At 39.1% G+C, this 27,678-nt stretch overlaps 10 protein-coding genes across 11 annotated transcripts; all 10 read right to left on the bottom strand.

The window, feature by feature from the left end:
* Positions 1-697: 697 nt before the first annotated feature.
* Positions 698-1,147, bottom strand: LSM04_004421 (uncharacterized protein; the record flags this gene model as incomplete). The annotated part of the gene is made up of 2 exons (XM_067337981.1): positions 698-739; positions 800-1,147. The coding sequence occupies 2 exons, from the start codon at positions 1,145-1,147 to the stop codon at positions 698-700; spliced, it is 390 nt and encodes a 129-aa protein (XP_067190752.1).
* Positions 1,148-1,220: 73 nt separating this feature from the next.
* On the bottom strand, positions 1,221-2,054 carry LSM04_001114 (uncharacterized protein; the record flags this gene model as incomplete). The annotated part of the gene is made up of 1 exon (XM_067337980.1): positions 1,221-2,054. The coding sequence occupies one exon, from the start codon at positions 2,052-2,054 to the stop codon at positions 1,221-1,223; it is 834 nt and encodes a 277-aa protein (XP_067190626.1).
* Position 2,055: 1 nt separating this feature from the next.
* LSM04_002478 (uncharacterized protein) lies at positions 2,056-2,373 on the bottom strand (the record flags this gene model as incomplete). Its single annotated transcript, XM_067337979.1, has 1 exon — positions 2,056-2,373. One exon carries the CDS (start codon positions 2,371-2,373, stop codon positions 2,056-2,058), a length of 318 nt encoding a protein of 105 aa, XP_067190678.1.
* Positions 2,374-2,799: 426 nt separating this feature from the next.
* On the bottom strand, positions 2,800-5,793 carry LSM04_001474 (uncharacterized protein; the record flags this gene model as incomplete). Its single annotated transcript, XM_067337978.1, has 1 exon — positions 2,800-5,793. The coding sequence occupies one exon, from the start codon at positions 5,791-5,793 to the stop codon at positions 2,800-2,802; it is 2,994 nt and encodes a 997-aa protein (XP_067190641.1).
* Positions 5,794-6,566: 773 nt separating this feature from the next.
* LSM04_002096 lies at positions 6,567-9,650 on the bottom strand (the record flags this gene model as incomplete). Of its 2 annotated transcripts, none has more annotated exons than XM_067337977.1 (1): positions 6,567-9,650. In XM_067337977.1, one exon carries the CDS (start codon positions 9,648-9,650, stop codon positions 6,567-6,569), a length of 3,084 nt encoding a protein of 1,027 aa, XP_067190669.1. The 2 variants fall into 2 exon arrangements, with proteins under 2 accessions (XP_067190669.1, XP_067190668.1); XM_067337976.1 differs by having other exon boundaries at positions 6,567-9,158.
* A 307-nt stretch (positions 9,651-9,957) lies between these two features.
* Positions 9,958-13,143, bottom strand: LSM04_002796 (protein of unknown function DUF1605; the record flags this gene model as incomplete). The annotated part of the gene is made up of 1 exon (XM_067337974.1): positions 9,958-13,143. The coding sequence occupies one exon, from the start codon at positions 13,141-13,143 to the stop codon at positions 9,958-9,960; it is 3,186 nt and encodes a 1,061-aa protein (XP_067190695.1).
* A 1,115-nt stretch (positions 13,144-14,258) lies between these two features.
* Positions 14,259-15,809, bottom strand: LSM04_001796 (uncharacterized protein; the record flags this gene model as incomplete). Its single annotated transcript, XM_067337973.1, has 1 exon — positions 14,259-15,809. The coding sequence occupies one exon, from the start codon at positions 15,807-15,809 to the stop codon at positions 14,259-14,261; it is 1,551 nt and encodes a 516-aa protein (XP_067190651.1).
* A 594-nt stretch (positions 15,810-16,403) lies between these two features.
* Positions 16,404-17,624, bottom strand: LSM04_007150 (DnaJ domain; the record flags this gene model as incomplete). The annotated part of the gene is made up of 1 exon (XM_067337972.1): positions 16,404-17,624. The coding sequence occupies one exon, from the start codon at positions 17,622-17,624 to the stop codon at positions 16,404-16,406; it is 1,221 nt and encodes a 406-aa protein (XP_067190836.1).
* Positions 17,625-18,192: 568 nt separating this feature from the next.
* LSM04_001158 (uncharacterized protein) lies at positions 18,193-23,619 on the bottom strand (the record flags this gene model as incomplete). The annotated part of the gene is made up of 1 exon (XM_067337971.1): positions 18,193-23,619. One exon carries the CDS (start codon positions 23,617-23,619, stop codon positions 18,193-18,195), a length of 5,427 nt encoding a protein of 1,808 aa, XP_067190627.1.
* A 610-nt stretch (positions 23,620-24,229) lies between these two features.
* On the bottom strand, positions 24,230-27,568 carry LSM04_006689 (SNF2-related; the record flags this gene model as incomplete). The annotated part of the gene is made up of 1 exon (XM_067337970.1): positions 24,230-27,568. One exon carries the CDS (start codon positions 27,566-27,568, stop codon positions 24,230-24,232), a length of 3,339 nt encoding a protein of 1,112 aa, XP_067190823.1.
* Between the last annotated feature and the right edge of the window lie 110 nt (positions 27,569-27,678).

Below are 27,678 nucleotides of genomic sequence, written 5' to 3'. Positions count from 1 at the left end.
AATAGAAAATAAAATTCCAAATGATTCTCCTTCCACACCACAATACCGAGTACTCTGCCAATAGAAAGCGAGATAGAAAAAACAGCATTATCCCTTCTCATAACAATACCCTGCATTGTTTCGTATTTCACAAATACATCCCTATTTCCCCCCCAAAGGTTAAAGATAACTTCACAAGAAAACAAGCAAACAAACAAACAGAACCGATGAAATGGATGTTCTGAGGGGCCCTTTTAAACCGCCTCCCATTCGCGGCGGAATGGGTTGGGTTAGAATGGGTGGGCTCTCTCAAAAACCCACCGTTTACATACCAATAAATGAAAGAAATGATTTACCAAACATTCGATCCCAGTACTAAATTCAATTGTGTAACAACATAAGGATTGACCATTCCTTTACCAAACCATCAAAATAATAATAATAATAATAATAATAATAATAATAATAATAATAATAATAATAATAATAATAATAATAATAATAATAATAATAATAATAGTAACAAAAGCGATGAATAGTTAAAGGGAAAAAATAACACGATAGACTACAAATAAAAAAAAGCAATAAAAAACTGATATGTACTTCTTTCATTCTTTGTTTTGTTTCAGAACATACACCGTATTGTGTTTTTGATGCTTTTTCTCATTTATTCTCCAAATTCCCAATACCAGGCAGCTGTAATTTACAGTTTCTCTTTCTATAAGGTCGGCATTTCACTCAATATACTCTCAATATCTTGCTGGCATTCACGTCATCGTCGCATCCCCCGTTGCCGTTCCAAGTCATCACCCATAGAAACTTCGACACCCTCACCACTTGCAGCAGTAGCGAACACAGAAACATTTCCAACGGAATCATTATTATCATAACTTCTCTCTATGATCTCTTGTTTACTTTCCTTTTTTTCCTTTGGCAGGAAAACATATTGTTCCTTCTTAGGATTGGGTGTAGCAACGTAAAAAGGAGTGTTGTGTTTTGTTTTATATTCTACCAAGGCACACTTCTTCGCTGAGTTGGATGCAAGCAACTGTTGTTTACGCACCAACCATGAAAGATCAGAAGCAGAAGAAAAAGAAGAAAGTGATAATGATTTCAACACACAATTCTTCTGAGGCACGCCATCGGATAGATCTTCCACCTGACCCATAAGAGACCATATTCCTGCAGCATCATCAACATGATATAATATGGATTCCAGTAGTACTTCACCTAATTCACCTTTATCTTTTTTTTTTCGCAACACGACTTAATCGTTTCTTTACAAGAGAAGCACTTACTGTTATACATTGAAGTTGTCGACGATAATCTTCAATAATAGTTTGTCTGGCTTTTTCTACATTAAATTCCTTCTCGGAGTTTTCTTGCTGTTCTTGTCGCGAAGGCGATGACAACTGAATTCCCTCATCTTGTTCAAGCTGTTCCTTATGCTTTTCAGCACTAGAATCCACGTTAGGTATCTGCACATCTACATAAGTTACAGTTTCCTGCTCTTGCAGATTCACTGGAGCTTTATTTACACAAAAAGGTAATAATGGTTGTTGTGGTCCTTTTTCTGCTAAAGGCGAAAGTGAAGCCACAAGGCCACCGGCTCTAACAGAATCGGATAACACGCCCACAGCACTTGTCTTACGTAGGGCATTATTCCAAATATCCAACAACTTAGGCGCCTCTACGGTCATTGTAAAACTCGCAAACTTTTCTTTTCCAAGTTCGGAGAGTCTTTTCTGTGTGGCTGGTGCAATTACAATAGCCGGTCGGCATATTACTTCAGTCTTCTTTACTTCTGCACGATACATGTAAACAGCACCACGACATCTATCCATTCCCTTGTTCCCATCAAAGACATATAAAATTGACCACACCAGTACAAAGTAGCGCTTCACCCATCGCAGTACAAATCCACCCGAACGTGTCATTTTATATCCCATTCCATGATGCAAAACATCATCTCCCCGATTTCGTATGAAGTTTGAAAGAGGGAGAGTCCCAAAACATGCCTCTTCCCATCGTAGACGGTGTAACGGAGAGGCAAAAACCCATACTATTTTCAACATCTCATTTGATGGATTCTAGTGGGACATTACCAAATAAAGGCGATGTATTTACTTCAGAAGAAAGCTGATCATCCATGATCATCAATGATTTCTCTGAAATTACATCTAGACCCGTGTGTTGTGAATTAATCAAATCATCATTATTTGCTATATTAAAACCCTTAAACTCTTGCTCTCCTTTTTGTTTTTTCAATGATCTTCTGCATTCTATACGTCGTTTTAACTCTTGCAATAACTCCGCTTCTCTACCAGTGTATTGCACGGAGTAAAGCTGAGATGTGATGTATTTCATCTGAATCCCTGGTCCTATTTTACACATCAAGCACTTCTTTGTGAGATGATGAAGAAGGATTAGGCATGAAGGCAGTACACTTTCCCTATTCCTCTAAGAGGTATACGTTTTAGTTGGTATATACATATATATATAGACAAAAAGAAAAACGAAAAAAAAAAGAAAGAGATACTCATACAAACAAAGAAAAAGGTGAAAAAAAATAACAATAATCAAAAACATTTTGGTGTACTGGTAGTAAGAAAATATTTATGTATATATAGACGTATTTACTTCTATGATCTGTCGATATTTCAATAATATAAATGTACATATATAAAGAATATGTATCTTTACATAAAACACCAAGAGTCAAAGAAAAAAGAATAAGAAAAACTATACGACTTCTTTCTAAATTTAATTTCCACTTTCATTCTTCTTCTCGATAGATATTTCTTTCTTTCTTTTTTCTTTTTATGTCTCATTGTGATCTTTTTTAGTTGCAGCCTTTGCAAGAGCCTTCCAATGGTCCCGCTCCACTCTTGCTGTATGCACTTCACGTCGCAGCGCGTTCATCTCTTCATCTAATCGCGCTGTTTCCTGCCGTAGTGCTTCTTCTATAATACGGTCCTCATCACAGTCATCCTCAGCATCACAATTAGTGTCCTTCTCACCGCAACACAAAGAGGAGGAAGTGATCATAGATGTGGACTCACGCAGTATAGTAATAAGACGTTCCTGTTCCTCACACTTCTTACGCAATTCATTCACTGTTGTCTCACATAGAAGTGTGTGTTGCTGCCGCATTGTGTTTATTTCTGCCTTCGCAGTCACCAACTCACGTCGTATACGTGTTAATTCATCATCATATTCAGAAAGCAACTTGCGTAGAGAATGTGTTTCATCCCGTAGTGTATCTAGTTCAGTATTTCTATCTGAACTTTGATGTACGTCCTCCTTCATTCGCCTTTTATTATTATTATTATTATTGTTATTATTATTATTATTATTATTATTATTATTATTATTATTATTATTATTATCATCCTGCAGTTGATGCTGTTGATGCTGTAAATTCTGCAATTGATCTCGAATAATTTCAACATTGTGTTTTTTTCGTGATGGAGCAGACTTTATTTCAGTGTGAATACCTTCGTTAACCCCTATTTCTCCTCTCACTATAGATGGCTTCTGCGGTTTCTTATTCTCTCCTGCTAGAATGGAGGCAGCAAATTGTTCTTGTAACAAACAAAGAGATGCACCAGTGTGTTGTAAGCTAGATTTAAACGTCTCTACTTCTGTTGCAAGTTTATCAATACGATGCATAACTTCTCCATCGTCTTTTTTTCCCTGTACAATATCTTTAGATGATCTTTCCACCTTTGGTATCGTTAGATTAACAGCAGCTTTCGTTTCAGTTGCTGTTCCTCCTAATACTGTGGCCTTTGCTTCCTGTAATTCCATCTCAAGTGCCTCTACTCGATCCTGCAAATTCGCATTTAACTCCATTAATGCGGCATAACTGCTAAGATCATATGGAGCTGGGGCATGCACAGAATTTTCTATTCCTCTCTTATGTTGTTGTGGTTGTTGTTGCATTATGAACATTGGCAAGGTACTACGTTCTACGCTGCGTGCTCGTTCCTCAAAGTGTGCGAGTCTCGCCTCTAGTGTTTCAATCTCCTCTCGTAGTGCAGTTTCACTCTCTTTAGAGGCTTTTAATCGTCGTTGAAGTGATGCCACTTCCTCCTCCCGCCGTTCATACGCCTCCTTCGTTATTCGCATTTCATTCCTTAATTCCCGTTCACGCGAGGCCTGTGCCGTATTTTCCTCCCGCAGTTCAAGTACACGCTGCTGCAGGGCATCATTTTCATTTCGTGCCGCCTGCAACTGCGCTTCTGCGAAACTAGCAGTAGTGAGTTGTTTCTGCATACGTGCCACTTCCCGCTTATACGCCTCTGTTTCTGCTCTCGCCGTATCGAGTTCAGCTTCTGTCCTGCGGAGATCGGTTTCACGTTTTCTACGCCACTGGCGTTCAGTTTCTGCGGTTGTTTCTTGTTCTCTTTCAAGACATCGACGTAGTTGCATTAACTCATTACGTAAGTATTCATTTTGTTCTTCTTCTCGTTGTTGTTGTTGTTGTCGTTGGGATTCTGAAATACCGTTGTTAGAAGGTACAGAGAGTGCATTCCTTTCTAACCGTTGTAATTGTTGTTGAATACTACCAATAGCCTCATCTGTTGCACGATGTCGTCGCTGATACTCCTCAAACTGATGCTGCAGATATCTTGTATCGTCATCATTACTTCTATTACTATTATCGTCTTTATTATTATTATTATTATTATTATTATTATTATTATTATTATCCATATTCCTCACTGTAGCTGAGGATGGAATGGTGTATATACTATATTTACGGCCAAGTTCTTCTATTCTTACATCTTTAGCAGTCAAATCAGCCGTTAACGCTACACATTGTGCTTGTGCCTTCTCCAACTCTGCAGCTGTAGTGCGAATGTGATCATCCGCCTCCTGCTTTTCTTTTCGCAGTGATGCAAGTTCCATTCGAAGTGTATCAATGACGGTATCACGAGATGCAATATTCTGCCGTAATTCTAATAGCATTTTCGCAGGTGCTCCACGTCCAGTAGTATTGTTATTTGTATTACTAACACCAGAAGCAGTTGCAGCAAAAAGGGCAAGTGAGGGTGTCACCTCTACTCTAGCACTATTACTATTACTAGTCAAAGTATCTTCATCCTCTTTATTCGACACACTCGCTACTAAACGTTTCTTTTGAATTACCGAAAGAAGTGCTTTAAGTCTATCAATTTCTTTTGATTTCTCCTCCAATTCCTTATACAAACGGGTAATTTCTTCACTCTTAAGTCTAAGTGTTTTTTGTGAATGAACATAAGTCATACGAAGATACTGAAGTTCCTCGTGCAGTGTCGCAAACTCGCGCTTTTGCAAACAATGATACATCTCAAGTTGTTCTCCTGGTTTTTCTAAAGAGGGTTTAAGAGGTGAGGAAGATTGCCTTTGATAACGAGCTGAATGTAAAACCTTTGGAGGACTTCTGCTACCAGTATTACTATCGTTATTATAATTAGTATTAGTATTATAATTATTATAATTGCCCCTTCTATTCCTTCTTGATGTTGAAGAAGTTAAATTTGGAAAGTTCCAACTACCTCGGAGTTGTTTTCGCCACCCCAACGCATGATCACGTGTGGGTTGCAACTGCTCTACGGAGTTTGGGTCAAACCGAAGTGTTTCTTCTCTATTATTTCTATCTGATGGAAAGTGCAACTTACTTTCTTTTTCCTCTTTCTCTTCTTGTTCTAATTCTATCAGTGTAACTTCTGCTTCAGGGGTTGTTTTTGTATTTTCTGCTTCTCTTGTATCATCACGGACCGTTGTCTTACTGTTAGATTCCCTCTTCATATCGCGATGCTGCGGCATTATTAGGACTGTGCTGTATTCTACACACCCAATAGTGCGGACAAAACAAAAAACAAATAAAAAAGAGAGGTTCTAATGACTTCTTGACACAGTGACCATCTAAATATGAAACAGAAAGAGAGGAGATAAGGGAAGAAGCAAAAGGAAGTAAAGAAAAAAAAAGCATCTACATCCATATATATTATATTATATTATACTATAAGGTTGAATTAATCAACAACAAGGAAATGGAGAGAAAAATAAAAAGTAGGATAGATAAAACACCTCTTCGATCCAAAACTGTAGATATACAAGCCTTCCCATTCTCATTCTTGTTGCCACATTCTTCTTCTTTTTTCAGTCTCAAAATCCTACTAATATAATCAGTAAAAGAAAAATAGGAAATGCAACCGTTCAAAGCGCAATATAAGATTTCAATACGGAAAAATAAAACGAAAGAGACAAAGTAACAGTTCTTAAATATAAAATAGAAAGAATGCGAGGAGACTATTTAGCAGCATAACCCCAGAAAACTCGTAGCACACAATCATAAGGGAAGCTAGTAGTAAAGAGCTGTAAAAATATACTCTTTCTGCAAAAGCAAGTAAAAACAAAAAAAAAGCAAAAACAGAGAAGCAACAGCTCAGTAGTGCATGCAAAATTGCATGCTCCTATTCATTTGTTAGACGCAGAAAACACAACCCCCAAAACGGAAAAAAACGCAAGAACAAAAGTAAAAAAAAAAAAAAACACACACATTAAGCCAAAATCCCCCCAAAAGGGAATTCCCTGCTTCACTCAAAGCTGCTGTTACTCTTACTTCTGCTTCCCATACTACTTCTACTTGTACTTCTACTTATAGTTCCTGTTCTGCTAGTAGCAATTGCAGAACCATTATGAGAATTCAGTGTTCTACCTATATCCTGCATATCATCTTCTTTCCTTACTTCAGCTGCATTATCTGGAACCACACCGGCAGCTGCCATAAGACTCTTCTTGTCTACAACCTCCATCTCTGCACGTTTAAGAAAGCTTTCAACATCTGTACGGAACTGTGTTATATAACTCCATACCACGGTTTCATCTAATGCAGGATCTTCTCCATAACTTTCTAACATTTCTGAAACATCATCTTTTAGTCTCTGATGTCTTAAAGCAAGTTTTGAAACAAGAGAAAGATATTTTGAAACATGAGAAGCCATTCTTTCGGGGAATGCATCTACAACACCATCTGGAAGTGTCATGATACGTTTTTTCCTTTGTTCTTCTGGTGCCTTTGACTCTTCCACTGCCCGACGCATCTTCTGCAATGTGAAGTTTAACTGAGCCACACTCCTACCAACTTCTTGTATGGTGACAGTAGAAAGGTCTTCTAAAAACTTTACTTCATTTACAAACCCTAGAAGTTCCACTCCACGATCTAATAAAGAAACAACAAGAACTTCCAACATACTCGTTTTACCATCTACTGATTTGACAAAATTCATTTGATTTAAACTCTCAAGACGGAATCCAACAGCGTCTCCATGAGAGCTACCTTGGTTCATAAAGTTTCCGATAGCCAACACAGCACGAAGGGTACAAGCAAACATAGAGTTTTTATTCGTTACTATTGTTACAGCCTTCTCTATCATATCAAATCGTTCTTCTGTAAAGGATATAAGTTCTTCAGTTTCTTCAGACGCAAGCCACAGAGATAAACGTTCACGCACGTCAAGCACAGTACTGCAGAGTTTATACATATACTCTTCAACGTCTGTCCAGTCAATATCAGGAACATTTCGTTCAGCCATAAGCACCGTCTCTTCTTCGGGAGTAGGAATGACACTCAATAGTGATTCTAACGTTTCACATGAAATCACTGTATCATCACATTTAATCAGGGCCAGACACAAGTCATTCACTGGTATCTTAAGTTTTTTAAGGGAAATAGCAATATTTTGCCGACGTTGAATACCAAAAGCATTGCTTTTCCGTCCACACTCCCTCTTAGGCTCCTTTAATTCTCCACCAGTACCAGCCAACGAGGATTTCTTGCGAACCTCAAAAATAGCTATTAAAAACCTCTCATCAACTATTTTCTTGATAAGAGAAGGATCAGCATGATTCCATATTCCAATAGCCCGAGGTATTTTCTTCCAGAAAAACGTTTTTAACCTAGGCCCTGTATACACTGGCTTCACAGGCACAGACTTCATAGCTTCTGGAACCGGTGGATCTGGTACTTTACCGGATATCGGTGGAGGTGGAGCACCTTTACTACCAGGAGGAGGAGGAGGTGGTGGAAGATCTTTACTACCAGGCGGAGGAGGAGGCGGTGGTGGAAGACCTTTACTGCCAGGCGGAGGAGGAGGCGGTGGTGGAAGACCTTTACTACCAGGCGGAGGAGGAGGCGGTGGTGGAAGACCTTTACTGCCAGGCGGAGGAGGAGGCGGTGGTGGAAGACCTTTACTGCCAGGCGGAGGAGGAGGTGGTGAGGGAGACGGCGATTGTACTGACGAGTAGCGCAGCTGATAATTACTGAACGGTTCAGTCAGCAGTATATCCTCAAGTTGATCTGGTGAGGACACCAGTTCATCGTCGTCTTGGTAGCGCCTTTCTTCTTCATCCAGGAGAATGAGGTGAGGCATTCGGCGCGACAATGAGCGCTCTATGCTTCGTCCACGACAATAACTCTGGCGGTACACTCCATCGGCACGGTAGTATACACCACCCGAAGAGTAATCATCATCATAATAACTGCTAGCATAGTCGTGATAGCGGTCTTGTGACGCAAGAGGGCCAGGCCCAAGAAGAAACATCTGCCGCCGTGGGGACTGTTCGACGCGTTGCGTTATTTGCCCGATATACGCATCATCCCCTGATAGAGGATCCACCTTTTCAAAGTGCAACATCATGAAGGAGTCACTTGGAAGGTTGTTCTGTGTGGCATAATCCATATCTCGGGCACGGATGTGGTGAGTGTCCTGGTGGAGGAAAACCGTACTGAACGCGCAGCGGGCAAGCAAACGTACTTTCCTCGGTGGTTCCGCATGTCCTTGTGGGGGTTGTGGCAGCAGTTCATAGCGCAGCAGCGAAACGGAAAAGTCACCGAAAAGACACACCTGTGTGTTGAGTGAGAGCTGCACAGTGCTGTCGTCCTCATTCTCCACTATCTCATCCCATGCAGTGGGGTCACTAAAGACAGATGTTTTGCCCTCATGCTCAATGTGCAGGCCAAGTTTGGCATCCCTCAGGTCCATATTGTGCAGTGAGACCCGCGTCAGCCGCAGCCGCTGTGTGTTGGGCAGGATTGGGAGGTCAAGAAGTAGCTGGAAGTAGTTCACGTAGCTTTCCTGAGAAGCCGCATGGTACATGCTGCGGCGAATGCCCAGCTGCCCTTCCATAAACTCGAGTGTGTAGCTCCCGCCATTTGACTGTCCACCGGAAAAAATATGGTAGCAAGTAGCAATCATGGCAGCATGGTTTGGGTGGGGCACGGAACGGCTCTCCTCCAGAAAGGCCAACACAGCGTAGTGGTCCTGCTGGTCGGCTGCCAGCGTCCATTTCATAATAGTAAAACAGAGTTCCATCAGTAATCTAAAATCCTCAATGGATTGCTTTGAATAGTCCATCAGCTCACCAAATCTGCACGCTTCCTCGAGATCCATCATGAGAGGTGAAAAGTTAAATATCATGTAGCGGTGGCTATACGTATTGTCCAAATACTGGCAGTTAGTGCGTATATTTTTAGCGGTGCTGCTGCCAACAACAAGCCCTCCTTTCTTGTTGATTGAAACGCTCCCACACGGAATTTGCCATATAAACACGGGGTAGTCGAGTAGCTGTTTCATGCTGGACTCAGAGAAGTAACCAAAGAAACCTCCGAAAATATTCATTTTCTGCGGGCGATGATTATAATAGGTTGTAAACTATGCAGAATAAATAAGTTCAAAGTCGTGGATGGCTCGCGCTATCTATGGTGAAGATTACGGGGAGTTTGGCTTGTGGCCAACACCACTATATTTCTTCTTGTGTCACACACTCTCCTAGCAATGGATATCAAAGAGAGCAAAAAAAAAAAAAAAGAAAAGATTGAACCATGCTGAATACACAGATAAAGATAAAAGGAGTCACAATACAAATACACATATATATTCATAAAAGAGATTCTAATAAATAAAACTACTGACAAGCTTATCACAGTTAGATGTTATTCCTCCTCCTTGCTGGAAGCATAGACAATTTTGTCCCTGCTATTGCAGGGGGTTGCCGCATGCCTTTTGCTGGAGGAACAGGACGTACTTCACGAGTAGACGAGACTGCCGCCGTGCCCATACGTTCTTCCGGTGCTGATATCGTCGTTCCTGTTATTGTTCTTGTTGTCGCTATTGTGGAATCTCTCATTGCCTTCTTCGTGCAGAAAACCCCACGCGAGGCCTCAGACAACCAAGAGGGCTCCACAGCCGTCACCATCACGAGATACTCACGAGTAGTGAGAAGCAAATCATGGTACACCACATAAAGCGGCATCTCCGCACGTGCACAAACAGCAGAGGAGGGATGAATATAGCACGTAACACCGGCATTGAGCATTGAGCGAAACTCACTCCAGTTTGTATTGGAGCGGCGAGCTGACTGCAGGCAAAAACCATTCGTTACACATTGTCGCACGCGATCAAGTCCCCCATGACCACAGGAAACAATAGGAAGTTTTAATTGCCGTAGCCGTTCTAGTAATTGTTGCTGAACTTCACATGCACGTATGAGAGTTGGTGCATGCAAGAAATGATCCTTTGCCCATTGCCGTGATTTACCATTTTCGATGAACTGTCTCATCACATTTAATAGGGTGAGATGATCGGAGTCGTTTACGTAGAAACGTCCATGGTGCTGTCTAGCAGTTTCTTCCCGATCTTTTGGGAGTTCAAAAAGTACTTTAGGGTCTGCAGATATCATTGAAACAATTCGAACAGTTTCTACTGCACATTCACGCTCTACACTATCAACTAACATTTTTGCCAATGATGGTGCAAGTGGAAACTCTAATGCAAGTCTTCCATCTGCTGTGATAGCACCTGTATCATCCAGAAGTCCTAGTACCCATAATTGCCACATACTACGACGAATGTTTGCTGCTGGTGGAGGATCCATAAAATCAAAGTCGATAAGCCGCGATACTCCAATGCTTTTTAACAATAATACAACACTATCAATACTGCTTCGTTGTATTTCTGGTACACTGCTAACGAGCATCTCATGTGTAAACTGAGCCTCAGTGTATAGACGAAAACATACACCTGATGTTGTACGACCTGCTCTACCTTTGCGTTGATTTGCCTGAGCCTGTGAAACCGGATATCGCTGCAGTGTATTCATTCCAAGTTTGGGACGAAATACGTTTGTCTTCATAAATCCACAGTCTACAACATATCGAATACCATCAATTGTTAATGATGTTTCAGCGACATTTGTTGCCACAACACACTTACGCATTCCAGGTGGTGTAACATTAAGCACTCCAGTAGATGTATTTACCGCCTCTGAAAGGCAAGGTAATATTAATAATGTATCAAGCCATTTCGGATCTAACTCTTGCAATCGCCGTCGTATTAGTTCACATACACCAAGTACATCATCTCTACCTGTCATAAAAACAAGAATATCATGTTTTCCCTCCAACGGCATTTGTAAATGTAACTGACAAACTCGAAATACGGCATCAGCCACATAGTCATCTACAGGAGCAGAAGCGTATTGTAGTTCTACATCATATGTTTCTCCGGGAATTTCGTAAAATGGAGCATTTCCAAAAAATTTTGAAAATTTTACAATATCCATTGTAGCTGATGTAACTACAAGTTTCAAGTCTGTACGACGACGAACTGCAGCCTTCAATACACCTAAAAGCACATCTGTATTTACAGAACGTTCATGAGCTTCATCTAATACAATAACACTATACTTACTTACATCCGGATCACGTACAATCTCACGAAGTAGTACACCATCTGTCATAAATTTTATTTCTGTTTCTTCTGTTGTACAGTCATCAAGATGAATAGCATACCCAACACGAGTACCTAATGCACAACCCATTTCTTCACTCACACGACGTGCCACACCAATAGCAGCAAGACGTCGAGGTTGTGTACATCCAATAATTCCACCACCACCACTACGAGTATACCCACGTTCATACAAGTATTGTACAAGTTGAGTTGTCTTACCACTTCCTGTTTCACCAACAACAACACAAACAGAGTTTTCTCCAATGCATCGAAGTAGTTCATATTTACATCGGTAAATTGGTAACTGTTGCCGAGCTGCTAACAAAGCAAGACGTTTAGCCATATAATCATCAGTATGACTACTAAATTCTGCTAATTGATTTTTAGCTTCTTGTACACGATCCATTTTCGCTTGACGTCTTCGTAATGTATTTGCATATTGTCTTGCCCGTTCCTCTTTCTCTATTTCTGCATTATTTGCAGTATTAGTAATCATATGATGCGCATTAGGATTTTTAGTATCCAACATATGATCTAATTTTGCTTGTTCTAAGCGAATCTTACGACGTAGCATTTCTGCTTCACCTTCCATATCCTCTTCTGTGTTTTCTCCATTATTTATCCAAGAATCCAATGTATTTATGTTCTTTTTATTATTCTTTTCATCCTCTTCCATTGTCACCACCTGTTGTCCTGCTTCTCCTTTTCGCATTAATCGTGAGAGATCTGATTTACTTGTATCCATTGCCGCCCTAGTAGTACGCTCCACTTCTTGTTGCCGTTTGAGAAAACCCAGCATCGCACTACCCTTCGTCGCACTTTGCACTAACCGACATGTTGAACTCACAATTGGTAATATAATATCAGACTGTTCATTCTGTACTGCAAGTGCCGTTGGCGGGTTTACTGTTTCCTTTTCTTCTTCTCCTTTTGTTGTTGATGATGTGTGTGGGAGTACCGCTGGGAAATCTTTACCAAGACGGAAAAACAACGGCTGTAGTCGTGTGTTTACCACAAGATCTAGCGCCTCATCCTCTTCCTTCTTCTTTTGATACAAGCCGTTTCCCTTTATAGAACTCATAGCCTCATTATCAATACCACCATCACCATTATTATTATTGTTATTATTACTATTATTATTATCATTGTCTCGCTCTGTGGAGTTATTGCGATGATGTCGCTGACGCAGTCGTTGTAGATAATCTTCCTGTAGATAAAATGCACTACCATAGGCAAGTTCCACCTCATCATTTCCAGTCACATGTCCCTCTGTGTCATCTGCAGGATCACCAAGCATTAACGTCTCATCATCTTGTAGAGAAGAAACGGCTGTGGGATCACTGGTGAGGGGCAATTCCCGCTGACGTCGTCTACCATCCATATACGGGGATGGTAAACTGGGATCCGTGAAGAGAAGTGTCACTACTATAGAGATCATACGAATAATAATAATAATAATAATAATAATAATAAAAAGAAGAAAAAATATAAAGCAAAAAGCAAAATTAAAAAAAATAAAAAGAGCCATAACGCACAGGCAAAATAATAAGTATCATTAAGGAATGTAAATATAAACTATCGGAAAGAAAAAAACGAAAAGAATAATCTTAGCCTTACTTCACCTATGAAAGAGAAAAGAAGAAACAAGAGAAAACAGTGAATTTTAACTCTACTACTAGTAATCCCATATCATATAAAAATGCAAACAATAAATTGAAATTGTCCCAGATATTTATTTATTAAGGAATCCTAAAAACTGACGAAAAGGAAGTGCTGAGAAGCCCTTTTAACCCGCCTCCCGCTCGGGGCGGAGAGGGTTGGGTTGGTTGGGTCTTTCAGAAACTTACTATTGACACGCTGTTAGGAATGAAAAGAAGTAAAAATATTCCTAATAGTTAAACCCATAAAAGATGTAAAAGTCAGCAAGACTCGATCATTCGTATCGCAAGCTGACAAAAAAGGGGAAAGAAAAACACCTGCGCATTGTCAAGAATGCTTTCCCCCCATCTTTTCTACCGAATTTCTTCATTTCTTTTTTGTTTCCATTTCCTAGTTTTGCTTAATATTCGAACGTTCAAGAACATAATCAATATAAGCGAAGCCTACAATTAGCTTTAATAAACGCAAAAACACAATCCGGCACCTCTAATTAATACAAAAAATAAATAAATAAGATAAACGTGTAATTATAAAATTATAAAATTATATAAATATATAAGTATACTTACCTATTTACCCTGTTCTTCTTTTTTTCCGTGATACACTCCTATTTTTTTTTAAATTCCCATGGCTATTTTAATGGCCTTGACATTCATTCATTCCAGAATCATGAGTGTCAAATGCCATCTGATTACATGTGTGCTTCCCACTGCCCACAGTTCTTAACAGGGATGTACTTTTTTCCTTTAATTAAATCTCTCCCCACTCCTTTTCTTTAAAAATATAATTTTCTCCACTTCTACTTCCTCAATCCATAAAAATATCCCTTTTTTTTTCTTATTCTTCTTCTACATATTTTTCCCTGTACTCTTCGTTACATTCCCCACTTCTGCTGGTGTCTCCTCCACACATGACTGAACTCGGTTGAGTTTCTCCTCTCTGCCGCTGTTGCTGTTGCTGTTCATCCCCCCGCATTTCCCTCAGTGAGGCCTGATCCCAAACGTGATAGAACACACCCGCTATTAAGAGAAGCACCACACCCCCAACTTTGTGCCCAACAACGCCGTGCGAGCCGTAGACATCCCACCGGGGCACAACAATCAACACCACCCCCGTCAGTGGACCGGCCATCTGCAGCACCACGGAGGCCAGCGTGGGGGAGCGTTCATTCAGGTACGAACAGCCGAGGAAACTCATAAAGAAGCCGAGGGTGTGGAGTAATCCATACCGTACATTCATCCACGATTCAAAGATAAAGTTACAGGATTTCCGAAATCCATGCCACGCTGCAGATGCGGAGGAGGAGGTACCAAACCAGGGAATTGCATCTACTGGGAAAAGAGCAAAAGATACAAGTGCTTGAAACATGATACCAATTAAAAGTAATACAGTTTTAGCTGCGAAATCATCCACATTCTGTTTTCCCCATTCACGTTGAGTAATCAGTAAAGGTTCAGATAAACCGGTCTCTGTATTACCCCTTATTTCCGCTAGATCCAAATTATCCTTGTCATTATAGTTATATGAAGCATCAGGAATATTTATTTGTGTAGAATTTCTTTCAGGTGAAACCATTCTTTCATCATTTCTTCTTGGTACATCAGGTGCTGTTGATGGTGATACCAATACAGGCATTTGATGTCGAATCATGATAGCATCGAGGTATAATCGCTGAACAACACACCACAAACCAAAAACAACAGCACTAGCAAGATAGACAAGAGCCCAATCCCACGGTGCTGTTCGATCTGTAGTAGAGTCCCCAATAAAACTGGACATGGATGAAAGTAGTACACCCGCAACACAGAAAATAAAGGAAGCGATAAGAGTAATAGATAGATAACGCCGTTTACGTTCTTCCACAACAAGCAAATATGTCCAAACTTGTGCACAGAATGGAATTACACTGAGAAACACGGACTGTAGAAATTCAGGTGTGTGAGACATGGAATAAACGGCCAGAACACCAGTAAGGGCATTCGTTGCTCCTGATGCAAATAACAGTAAAAACCTATACAACGGTCCACGAACACGATTGGTGTCTACCAATGCATGCCATAGTGGTCGAATACCAAATACCACAATGTAGGCGATACCAACAATACTGAAACACATAACCAGAAAACAAGAAACAATAACTTGTACGGCCATTTGACTCGAGTTGGTGGCAGCTTCTTCTACTGGAAATATACTAAGCCAGAAGTTCAGGGAAATAAGAAGAATTACATTTCCAATAATTACCACCAGTACACATATAATGGCAAAAGCCAGTGTAACGTCTAGCTTTGCCTCACGAATCCCACGAAACCACATCGTCCACTCTGAGACAGTAGAATCCCAGATATCGATAGCTGAACATTTCGCCTTTTTATTGTGAGTACCCACCATTTTTCGCAAAGCCAAGATGAAACAAACAGACAAACAAAAAAACCTATCGACGCTGAATAGAGGGGAAAAAGAAAAAAAAGACAAGAAAAACTGAGTCTAGACCCTTTCTTTTCTTCTTTATTCCCTATTTATTGGTTACACACTTCCTTTCTAAAAGAATATGTAATTAAAACCATAACGGTAAAAGATCATACGAGATGAAGGGAGAAAAGAAAAAAATGCAATTTACCTTACTCAGTAGCTTGAATTGTTTAGTAAAACATAAACCATATTCCAAACAAATATGTTGCTAAAAAACCTTTGTATATACATATATACACAAAAAAAGGCCATTTAACATATAGTTGGAAAGAAATCAATGAGGCACCTATAATGGATTTTAACCCAGCATGTTTCTTTCATTCCTGCTGCTTTCGTCAAAGATTACTAAATGTTGTAAATAATAATAGTAATAATAATGGTAATAGTAATAATAATAATAATAATAATAATAATAATAATAATAATAATAATAATAATAATAATAATAATAATAATAATAATAATAATAATAATAATAGTATAATAGCGAGTTATTTCATATTCTTAAATTTCTCACCCACTCCGGTCATACGCCTCCCGCTGCTTTGGATCTCGAAGTACACGATATGCCTCACTTAACTTTACCATACGCTCTGTTGAACCTCCAGCATCTGGATGTTCTGTCAAAACAAGTTTTCGATAAGCCGATCGAATCTCATTTACCGATTCATTACCTGTAAGTCCCAGGGTTTTGTAATACCCACGGGGATCACGAGGACTCTCACGAACCCGTTTTCTGTTTTGATACTCATGTGTATCCCAGTAGGATGAACGTCTATATTCTTCTTGAATGCGCTGTGAATCTACACTTGGTCGAAAACCACTGAGATCTTTATTTTCATGCATTAATCGTAATTTCTCCCGCTGTGATCGAGCGTAATCACGACGCCACGAGGGATATTTCTTAGCAGCGTAGAATGCGGCGTAATAAACCGGCACAGACACCAGTGAACCAACAACAAGTCCTGCTCCTATGGTTGATGATAATAATAAACAGAGAGCTACAGAGCTTGCGGCGGCGAGTCGTCCAACGCAGAGGGTATTCAAGAGAAATGGTCCACTTACATTTCCATTAGTTCCACTAACATACAATGTGTACATTTGAGCATCATATTCTGCCTTTACAACATAACATGGTACAAAAACAGGTGTTACATTTTCTAATTGAATTTTTAAATTATTAAACTCCACACTAATAGTAGATGCTGTTGGATGATAGGAACGAATAAGAGCCCTTGCTGTTTCTTCGGCTTGTCTAGTTACCTCTTCCTTAACAAAAACATTTAATGTTGTAGTAGACTGTTCAAAGAGGTTAATAGTTGCATTTGATGTATCTACCAAGTTCATAGGACGAAGATGTAAAGGGTTTTCCTCATTACGAAGTGCTTTATGAACATGATTAATATTATATTTATAACCGGCATAAATTTGTGTTCGATTAGGTTCAAAAATACTATTAAGTGGTTGTGGCATTGTTGTCGTTTGACTTGATCCACTTTGCAAATTACCCTTTGAGTCCTGAGATGTTGTACTGTAGTTTACAATACCTCTAAACGTACCCTTAATGCTTCCCTGACAATAATAGAATGGAAGGAACTCTGCAGATGGAGGATGGAGATATAGAAATTCCTGTGCAGCACCAAACCATCGACTATTGTACTTTCCTCGAATCCGTGCAATAGCATCATCAGGACTCAGTAGAAATGGAAGACCGCGTGGGGAATGTACTTTCATTAAAAATAAAAAGAATATTTAGATTTGGAAATAATATGAAGAATATTAACTATAGCTGTTAATGGTAATTTTATGCGATACCCTGTACCTAAGGGGATATATATATAAAGAGATATATGTGTTTAAACACACAAACAGAAAGAAAGAAAGAGAGAGAGAGAAACTCACCTAATATCTATTTCTTTTGCTTTTTGTTTAAATAAAAATATGCACTCTTCTTTTCTTTCCTCTGAGCAATTAACTATACCAGTATGGATGCCCATAAAAATACACAATACATAAATAACAACACAAAGAGAAAATAGAGAGAGAGAATGATGTAACAAATGAAAAGGATATATATATATATATATATATATATATATATATATATATTCAAAAGTAGGAACCAATACAGTTATTTAACCCTCCATTAACTCCATTAAAAGCAAAAAGAAAAAACAATGCTTTAGTTCATTTTTTCTCTTTTTTACCTTTCGCACTTCACACAAAAACTTTCTCCTTGTTGTTTTTTTTCTCTTCTTTTTTTCCCTCTTCCTTCTTTTCAGCAATTCACTCACACGCCCCTTCAGTGTTGGATACGCATCGATGTACGGAACTGCACAACCTCGATTGTCACTGCCGCATTCTCTGCGAGAGTATCACCCACAATTTCCCCACAACGTGATGCCCAATGAATTTCAATAGTAGGTGTTGCAACATTAGAATCCCTTTGTTGTTGTAATTGCTGTAATTGTTGATATTGTTGTGATTGTATTAACGTCACATCATCATCTGGATCAACAGTAAATACCGGCAGTGTTGGCACCGGCACAGCTGTGAAGTGCAGCGTTTCATCCTCCATCATGGAGAGTGTGCGCCGCAGTCGTTGTTTCCCCGTTACGATCCACGCCGCCGGATCGGCTTTAAACGTGATGAAAAACTCCTCCTCAGAGGCCGAATCCTCCGGCCAGTTGTGGGCCAGCGGCTCCAGCGTGACGGAGAAACGCACCGGCTCCCCAACGGGAAACACAAATCCACCGGGAAGATCAACAGGAGAGGCGCCAATAGGAATAGCGCGGGTCTCAAAGGAATCGAAACTTGTTTTACGCGTAGATGTATTCGCAGAAGTGTCAGCAGCGGCGACGGCGGCGTAGAAACTACGATTAGCGGGATCTGGTGGATCTACAAAGATAACAACATTAAAGAGACAGGAGTGTCTTGATGTAAACTTTCCTATGGGTCCATAAAACGTATTACATGTGGATTGAAGAGTTTCTAATTGGGCAGCATCGTAGTGAACACGTGGTTGCCCGATGAAACGTATCGTATCATCTCCTAAACTATTTTCCATTGAGTTTACTTCTGCAGGACTAGAGGGAGTCTGATGCACTTTTTCCGTCATACGACTACCAGAAGAAAGTATCTTATTATTATTATTATTATTATTATTATTATTATTATTATTATTATTAATAGTAGTATTACTATTTATGGCAGCCGTACCTGGAGAAGCCATTTGGGAGTGCAAAACAAATGATTCCAGTAGATTTCGTTCTTTTGCTACGGACCAGTTGGAGTACAGTAATTTCAATCGCACACGATGATGTATTTCCTTCTCATGTGTGTGTGGTTCAGAGGAGGGAGAAAGTTCAAAGAAGAGATGTATGACTTCACTGGGCTTCCACTCACGTAGCATGAGAGACTTATGTGTGGAGGAGATGCGAGAAAGTTCAAAAAAACACTCAGAATCTAAAAACTCCAACATCGCCCCACGCAACCATAATGATGTTTGCTTTAGCACATTCTCTACCTGTACAAGACAGTAAACACGGCTTTGAAAATATTTAAAAGTATAGCGAACGGAAAAGGCCTGGGCCAATCGAAATGGTACAGATACGTTAGTGGTGTAAGACTGTTTATTACACATACATCTCAGCGAAACCTGGGCGTAGTCATCACTGCCAGATACAAATAGTGGTAATACAGGTAAAGAACACTTTAGACTAGTGGCACCAAATAGAATAAGTCCTGTTCTAGGATCTTTTGCTAATTCTTCCTCTTTTCCCTTCTCTTCTTCCTGTTGTTTCACAGCAGCAGCATCATTATCTTCTTCTTCAAGACGAATCTTAAAACAACACTGCTGTTTGGGTAGTGGAAGAATACTTCCCTCCAGCCGCATAGAGAATGCCCCTTCTCTCTCACTCATATCATGTTCATTCATTTCATACACAAGTGGTGGTAGATGAGACATGGCAAACCGTTCATCAACTGGAATTATTGTAAATGCACCTGTTTTATCATCTGCAATCGTTATTCGTGTGGGTATCATATCAACCAACAGATCCGCCTCTGTTCGCCGCAGTGCGTTATCTAACTGCAGTGAAGTCTCCCTTACACTTCTCGCTAATACGGGTGATACACCCGCTGTTGGACTTACAGACCGTAATGACATTGGACGACGTGGACGATTTACGTAAATGTATGCAAGTGTGAAGGGATCTTGCTGTGGTGTAGGTTCTACTACAAAATGACGTAAATCCAATGTTCCGACACTACGCCGTACATAAGAAATATCATTCCCTTTATTACCAGCAAATGGGGTTTGTACATTGGATGTATCTATAGAACAACTTCTGCATGTATTCATACCAATACCTCTAGTAGTAGTATTGAACATTGTACCATTATTGCCGCCAATAATATTGGTATTATTATTATTATTATTATTATTATTATTATTATTATTATTATTATTATTGCTACTACTGTTAAAACTAATACCGGCATTTTTGTTATCATTATTAATGTTGTTGTTATTAATGGGCATAATAATACTACTTCCATCACCACCACCACTACTACTATTAGCCCTATTTCCGAGTTGAGAAAGATACAATGATCGTTCAACCTCCACATGCACAGTAAAGAAAGTCAATGTATCACTAAAGCAATGCACTTCTTCTGGTGGCACTACATGCATCTTAATACCAATATCCGGTTCAGGCACAGAGAGTACACAACGTGGTAAACTCTCTACACCAGTATGCACATTAGAAGAAGAAGGAATTGTGGGAAATTCAATAGGATTTACAGCAGCGAATACATTCGAATCTCCAATATGTGTATAAACCAAAGTAGTTGCTGTTGCTATCTGTAGTGTAATAGAATGCAGTCGATACTCACCCGCACGACACGGTTGAAATTCCCACACCCAATGCAATTGCTGTTTCTCCACATCATGAGAGGCGGAAACAAGACGACTAATGTCTAATACGTGTAAGGGTTCATCCGTATTGCCCCAGTCCTTCTTAGATACAAGGGTTGCAGTAAGCATTAGAGGTGTGTTATTATTATTATTATTATCCTCATTCTCTTCGCATTGTAACATATCAAATGAACACGCAGCATTAAAGAATAAAAGTACCGTTTCTCCAATTTGTGCATGTAAACCTGTTTTCAATTCTTCTTCTTCTTTTTCTTTTTCTTCTTTGTTTTCTTCAGTGTTTGTAGTCATGTGTTTTTCTTTATTTCCTCGTGTAGCAGTTAATACATTATCACATTTAATACAATACACCTCTGTTTTTCTAAGAAGAAGTGAAATATCATAGCGTTGTGTTTCTGGATCCACGTCTTCACATTTCCAATATCTATCCACACGTCCTAAACGAAACCACCATTGAAGTATAGGTTGTTTGCCACATATAAAACTAATTTCTTCTCGTAATACTCCTGGTTCATTTAATGCAATAATAATTTGTAACAAGGACGCCTTTAATAGAGTTACTTCCTCTTTTTCAAGAGATACTTCTTCTCCTTTACATTGTCGTTCTTGTTTAATAAGATCCATAGAATCTAAATAGAGACGATATACTACGATTTGCAATTGAATCCATCCATAACGACGAAAGAAAGGGATAAGTCGTTCTCGACACATCTTAGCTGCCACATTGGGTTCATCCATACGATATGAAAGTGCTAATCTGTAATAAAGTGTATGAGCAATATGCAAATCATTTATTAGATCATAACCAACAGCAGAAAGTTCTGTAAGTTTTCGATAAAATGCATTAAAAGCTTCAAATGAAGCAAGTTCTGGCATATCAAACTCCATAGCAAGAGAAATAGTTGTAGAAGCTACTTCTTCTTCTCCCTCTTCCTTTCCTTCTTTTTCGTTTTCTTCTTTCTGTCTTCTATCTTTGTGATAAACAATCTCATCAGCTTCACGATATTCAAGTATGATCGCTAAATCCATAAGGATCTCTAATGCATCACCTGAAAGTTTTGCAAGTAGTCGACTCATCCAATGAAGTTCTCCCGTCCACTCAACTCCAATTTCATGAGAAAGTCCTCTAAGTCTTTCTACTGCCATCACCGTATGTTTAACTTCTTCTTCATTAATATCACACACGGATGGAAATGTGACAAAACTATAACTTCTACTAGGCGAATGAGCAGACATACTCCATTCCTGCTCTGCTGGTGGTGTAAGAATATCCGAACAAGTTGGACTATTCACTTTTTGAAGTTGCGCCTGCAATTGTTGTTGTGATTGTGATTGTGGTGGTGGCGTACATGCGAAATTACCGGAAGCCGCCATTCGTGGATCTGGTGAAGGTGGATGATGACTATTATTATTATTATTATTATTATTATTATTATTATTATTATTATTATTATTAATACTGCTACCAGTGGCCGTATTAACAGTAGTGTTATTATTAGGATTATTATTATTATGATTCGTGCCAGGATTGGATTCCCCAATGGCCCAATTCAGTCTTATAGCAGATAATGAGCAGCGAAGAAGAAAAAACAATTCCCATCCCTCCGTATTCTTTGAAGAATGCTCCTCTGCAAACTTCTCACGTGCTACTTGCAGGAATAGTCGGTATCTCGCAAAGGCAGCCTCACGTCGTCCAATCAATAACGCACACTTCATCTCACATCCCACAATAAAGAGTAATCCCTCAACATAATCGGCATCTTCTTGTAATACAGTGGGATAACCATCAACGTTGTTTGTGAGAATGGTTAAATCAAATACATTAGAAAGTTTTCCTAACTTTTTTATTGTTTCTATGCTTTTCATAAAGTTATAATCTTCAGAGTGATAATAATACTGAGCAAACATTGCAGAAAAAACACCCATCGCATCTGATAAAACTCCAAATTGAAGATAATGCATCGCTAGGTCATAACCTTTCCTCCAGTATTCATGTAAACTCCACTCTTTAACGGGTTTACTACTATTACTATTACCACCAATATTACGATTATCTATTGTAACTGAAGGGGCACGACGTCTAACTTTGTGATAATTCTCAAATGCCTGTGTTAACTGCAGTGTTCGCTCCGTATACGCAGCCCGTAATCGCTCCACAATACGAATAGGCGCCTCATTTGGTAAATACGCACACATTTGATGTGGAGCAAATTTAAGGGCTTTTAGTTCGTCAAAGTATAATTGTAATGTCGCCACGGCCGCATCTGCCTTTTTCTGATCTGGTTTCCTTGTTGCATTCTTCTCCATCACCCCACACGCCCTTCGCGCACTAAAAGAAGCCACATCAACGAGATCTTTATGATATAACATGACAAAACAACTTCCCTCGTGGTGTGTTTTCTCTAATAACGCCCGCCATTCACGGGCCACATGCGTTAACAGTCTAGGACGTGAGTAGACTTGATCCACAGCAAATATATACACATTAAGTAGAGAAGAACTGGCACCAACGTTAATATCCATGGCTTTACCAAACTGTAAACGCAATTTACTGCCAGGATGACAACGATCCACCACACGATTGGCCTCAATATATGGTTGAAAGTACGATTGCAGTTCCACTACGCAGCGCTCTATACATGAGGGTGTAGTAACTTCTGCCATTTCTCGATTTAGGTGACGCACAAGACACGCAACCATTGGTGGTGTAACCGCAAAACATTGAGGTAATGAGTCGGTTTCATTATGTAAGATAATTGAACTTCTGGTGCGTACATGAGATGTGTTCATGTTTTCCATTTACTCGTTCTTTTTTTTTTCTGGGATACACTTGAACTATATATATGGTTTATGCTACTGACTATGTTATTATTTTTTTTTCTCTTTTCTTCGTAGTCTTAGTGAGGAAAGATCCTCTGGTTTCTGACAGCACTACTCGGAATTCCTAATGTTTTAGTTGTGAAGAAAAAAAAATAGAAAAAAAGAAAAACATAAAAGAGGACTCTACAGCAAGGGAAAGAAAAATACAGAAAAGAAAATAGAAAGTGAATGCCATTTCATATATATATCTGATTACTGTAGTAGAACATCATACACCTAGTTACTCGATTATTATTATTATTATTATTATTATTATTATTATTATTATTATTATTATTATTATTATTATTATTATAATTCTAAATCCATATATATATAGCTATATTAATTGCTCACGTAATGGAAATCACAGCAAAAAAAAAAGAGAGAAAAGAAAACAAAAAACAAAAACAACTACACCAACAACCATTTTCTTTATTAGATTCCTATCTTCCTTGTTATTGTTGGCTGATGTTTTTCGTTTTTTTTTTACAGCAAAGAGGTTTATTACTATTTGCAACACTTTTCCCTCTCTCTTTTTCTACACTTCATCCTCGTCAATTAAGATAGCCGTCTTGGCATCTCTACCCGGTCTAAACTGCTCATACTTAGATGGATCCACAAGAGGAACAGAGGCAGTTGTTTCCTCAAGCAGAAGAATAGAATCATCCTCCGACTCATCTAACATCACTGGACGTAAACTAGATACTCTTTCATTGCGTGGAAACTTTCTTCGTGATGAAGAAGTGGAATGGGATTCACTATCAGAATCATCTTTCACATCCACAACTGTTTTCCTTTCCTTTTCCTTTTCCTTTTCCCTTTTTCCACGATACTGCTGTTGATGTAATGATCCCGTTTCTCCTTCTTTCACTTTCTCCTTCTCTTTCTCTTGTTGTTGTTGTTTAGATGCTACCGTAACTGAACCAGATTCGTCCACAGTAACGCCCATCATACGTAATATATGCCGCAGTTGTGGGTCATTCTCTGTACGATTTCGAATGATATCATCTACTAATGCGGTGAGTGTTTTTGTTTGCGCTGTTATCTCCTGCTGGTGTTTCTCCCGCTGACGTCCAAAGCGGTGGGATTCATTACTGTTATTCATATCATCTCCATAGTAATATCCATCAGCCCTATCTACATAGAAAACACCATTCTTTTGATATTCCTCATAAAAGGCTCGCTCCTCTGTTCCATACTGTACGAATTCATCATGCTGCAAATACACCTCATGTGATTCCGCGTAGAGAATGTGTTTGCGCACATCTGCTAAAACACTATCTTCTGCTAGGAGTTTAGCTGTTGAATGTTCTTGTTCTTTTGTTAGCGTGGGTGTCTTATCTTGACATACAGCACGAGCACGACCAAAAAGTTGAAACATAGATTGTAGTCGAAGTCCAGCAAGTGTATCACGCTTTAATGAAGCTTCTTCCACAATTGTATGAAACAACCACTCTTTGGCAACTTTCTGTTCAAACATACGATGCTCTAATGTCTGATGACACATAAGACGATAGACAAAAACAGGTTTTGTCTGTCCATATCGATAAGCACGTCCAATAGCTTGTTTATCATCTGCTGGATTAAATCCAGTATCAAGAAGAATAACACGAGTGGCTGCTGTAATAGTAATACCCACACCACCGGCTTTCATACTTAATAGAAAAACATCTGCTCCATTTGTAGAAGAAAAAGATCGTATGGTATCTTCTCTCTCTGTACCAGTATGACTTCCATCTAAACGGCAATAACGTATAGGAAGAGAAAGGGATCCATCATTTTGCCAAATTTGATTCTTTTCTGCAATAGTGGATTCAAATAAATCTAATAATTTTGTAGATAAACTAAAGAGTAAAGTTTTTTCACCTCGAAGTACTGCAGCTTTTATAATATTAATCGCAACATTTAATTTAGCTCCATCCTCTGATTTTGGAATATAATCTGGAGGAGCTTGACACAATTTCATATATCTATTATCCTCTGGTTGAAATGATAAAGTAGATTGACGTCCATTAAGCTGTTCTTTTTCTTTTGCTTCTAATTCTTCACTATCTTCATCTGAACTACTACTTTTATCATTCCGTATTTCTTTTACAGGTGATGCAGGGTCAGATCCAAAGAGAAGTTGCGGATGTGCTGAGATTTTATTCGCATATGTTACAGCTTGAAGAAAGTTAAATCGAGATTGTTTTCCTCGTACTAACTTTAGAAATTCATTATATAAACGTGATTGTAATGGTGAAAGAGAAACTACAACGACATATTCATGCAGTGGAGGCAATTCATCTTGTAGTGGTGTACTATCTACACGTTGAACAAAGTGTCTTAATTCGCGTATAAGTGTAAACGTTTTCATGCGAGCAGCGGCAACTTCCTTTGAAGAGGCGTTACTATTCACAGAAGCCTCAATAGGATTAATAAAGAATTCTTGAAAACGTCGCTGCTCAAAATACTTGTGAACGGCAAAATCCACCATTGCCCAATACTCCTGTAAATGATTTTGAAGCGGTGTACCTGTTAAGAGAAGACGACGAAGTGGATTTAAACCACGTAAGGCTGCTGAAACCTGTAGTTTGGTTGATTTTAATCGATGTGCCTCATCACAAACAAGTAAATCTATATAAAACGTCTTTTCCTTACTTGCATGAACAGACATGGCATCATTTTTCACCAGACCCAGCAGCATTTCATATCCCACAAGTAATACACCACCTTCTCTTTTCCATCCAGCGAATATTTCCGCCCGCCGTTTCGCAATTTCTCGTTCATCAATCGCCATTGGTGTAATGCGATGGGCCACTGGGAAGTACTGCGACCACGTTGTAAACTCCCCACACCAGCCAGAGCGTGTAGACTTTGGCACAACCACCAAAACTCGCTGTTGTTGTTGTTTTCTTCTTGTACTACTATTACCACTACTATGATTATGATTATGATGAAGGTGATAATGATGATGATTATTATTAAATTGCTGCATAAACAAGTGTATAAATATGACGACCTGACATGTTTTACCGAGACCCATCGTGTGGGCGAGAATACACCCAACGGCGGGGACTTTCCCCACAGGTCCCTCTGCGAGAATACTCCATAGAAATCGAATGCCTTCTAATTGATGGGATCGTAGTTGTTTTCCCACTGGAATGATGGAACCACTAAGCGGCGAAGAACAAGATGATGATGATGATGATAATAATGGTGGGAGAAGTACTTCCGGAAAGAGAACATCATGCCGGGATGGATGGCCATCGCCCCAGTTAGAGATATTCACTAAACGTCTCCATCGTTCTAACATAATACGATTGGCTTTACTCATTGAAGTAGTTGCCTCATTTAATAAGTGTTCCTTGGCATTATCAAAATCTATTTTTGCAAGTTCTTTACGTTGAAAAAAAGGTTCCAGTACTGCACGTACATCTGCACATGTCATACTACGAAGTACAGATATATCAATTCTATATTCCTCTGCTTGTTCCGTCTCCTCATGAAAAGCAGATATTCCCACTCCAGATATACTTCCATTGTGGTATAAACCTACTTTGGGACTGCTATCACCATTACTGCTACTACTATTACTGTTGTCAATAATGATATCACCTAGACTGATGGGATCTTCTTTGTTTTTTTTAATTTCTACTGTCTTGGCTTTCGTGCGTGATGATCGAGAGTTCCCTAATGTATCACCAAAGATAACCTCATCCATAGACAATGAAGTGCGATCACCAGAAACAGCAGTAACATCATTAGAATTATTATGAATAACGTCTCCTAAAGACATTGGAGCTAACGATCTATTCATCGCCAATCCATATGTTTTAGTTCCTACATCAACATCATCCTCGCTCTCAGATAAGACAAACAGCTCATCCTCTTCCATTATTTCCAGGAGGTTTATATACTGGTGTGTTTGTGTTATAAAATTAAAAGAAAAAAAAAATAGAGAAAAATATAATATTAGGAAAGAATTACCATAATAATAATAATCAT

The sequence above is a fragment of the Trypanosoma melophagium genome (genome assembly GCF_022059095.1).
Source record: "Trypanosoma melophagium isolate St. Kilda chromosome Unknown ctg26segment0, whole genome shotgun sequence".
NCBI lineage: Eukaryota > Euglenozoa > Kinetoplastea > Trypanosomatida > Trypanosomatidae > Trypanosoma > Trypanosoma melophagium.
Note: the sequence above shows the minus strand (reverse complement) of the source record. Positions and strands in the feature narration are given on the sequence as shown.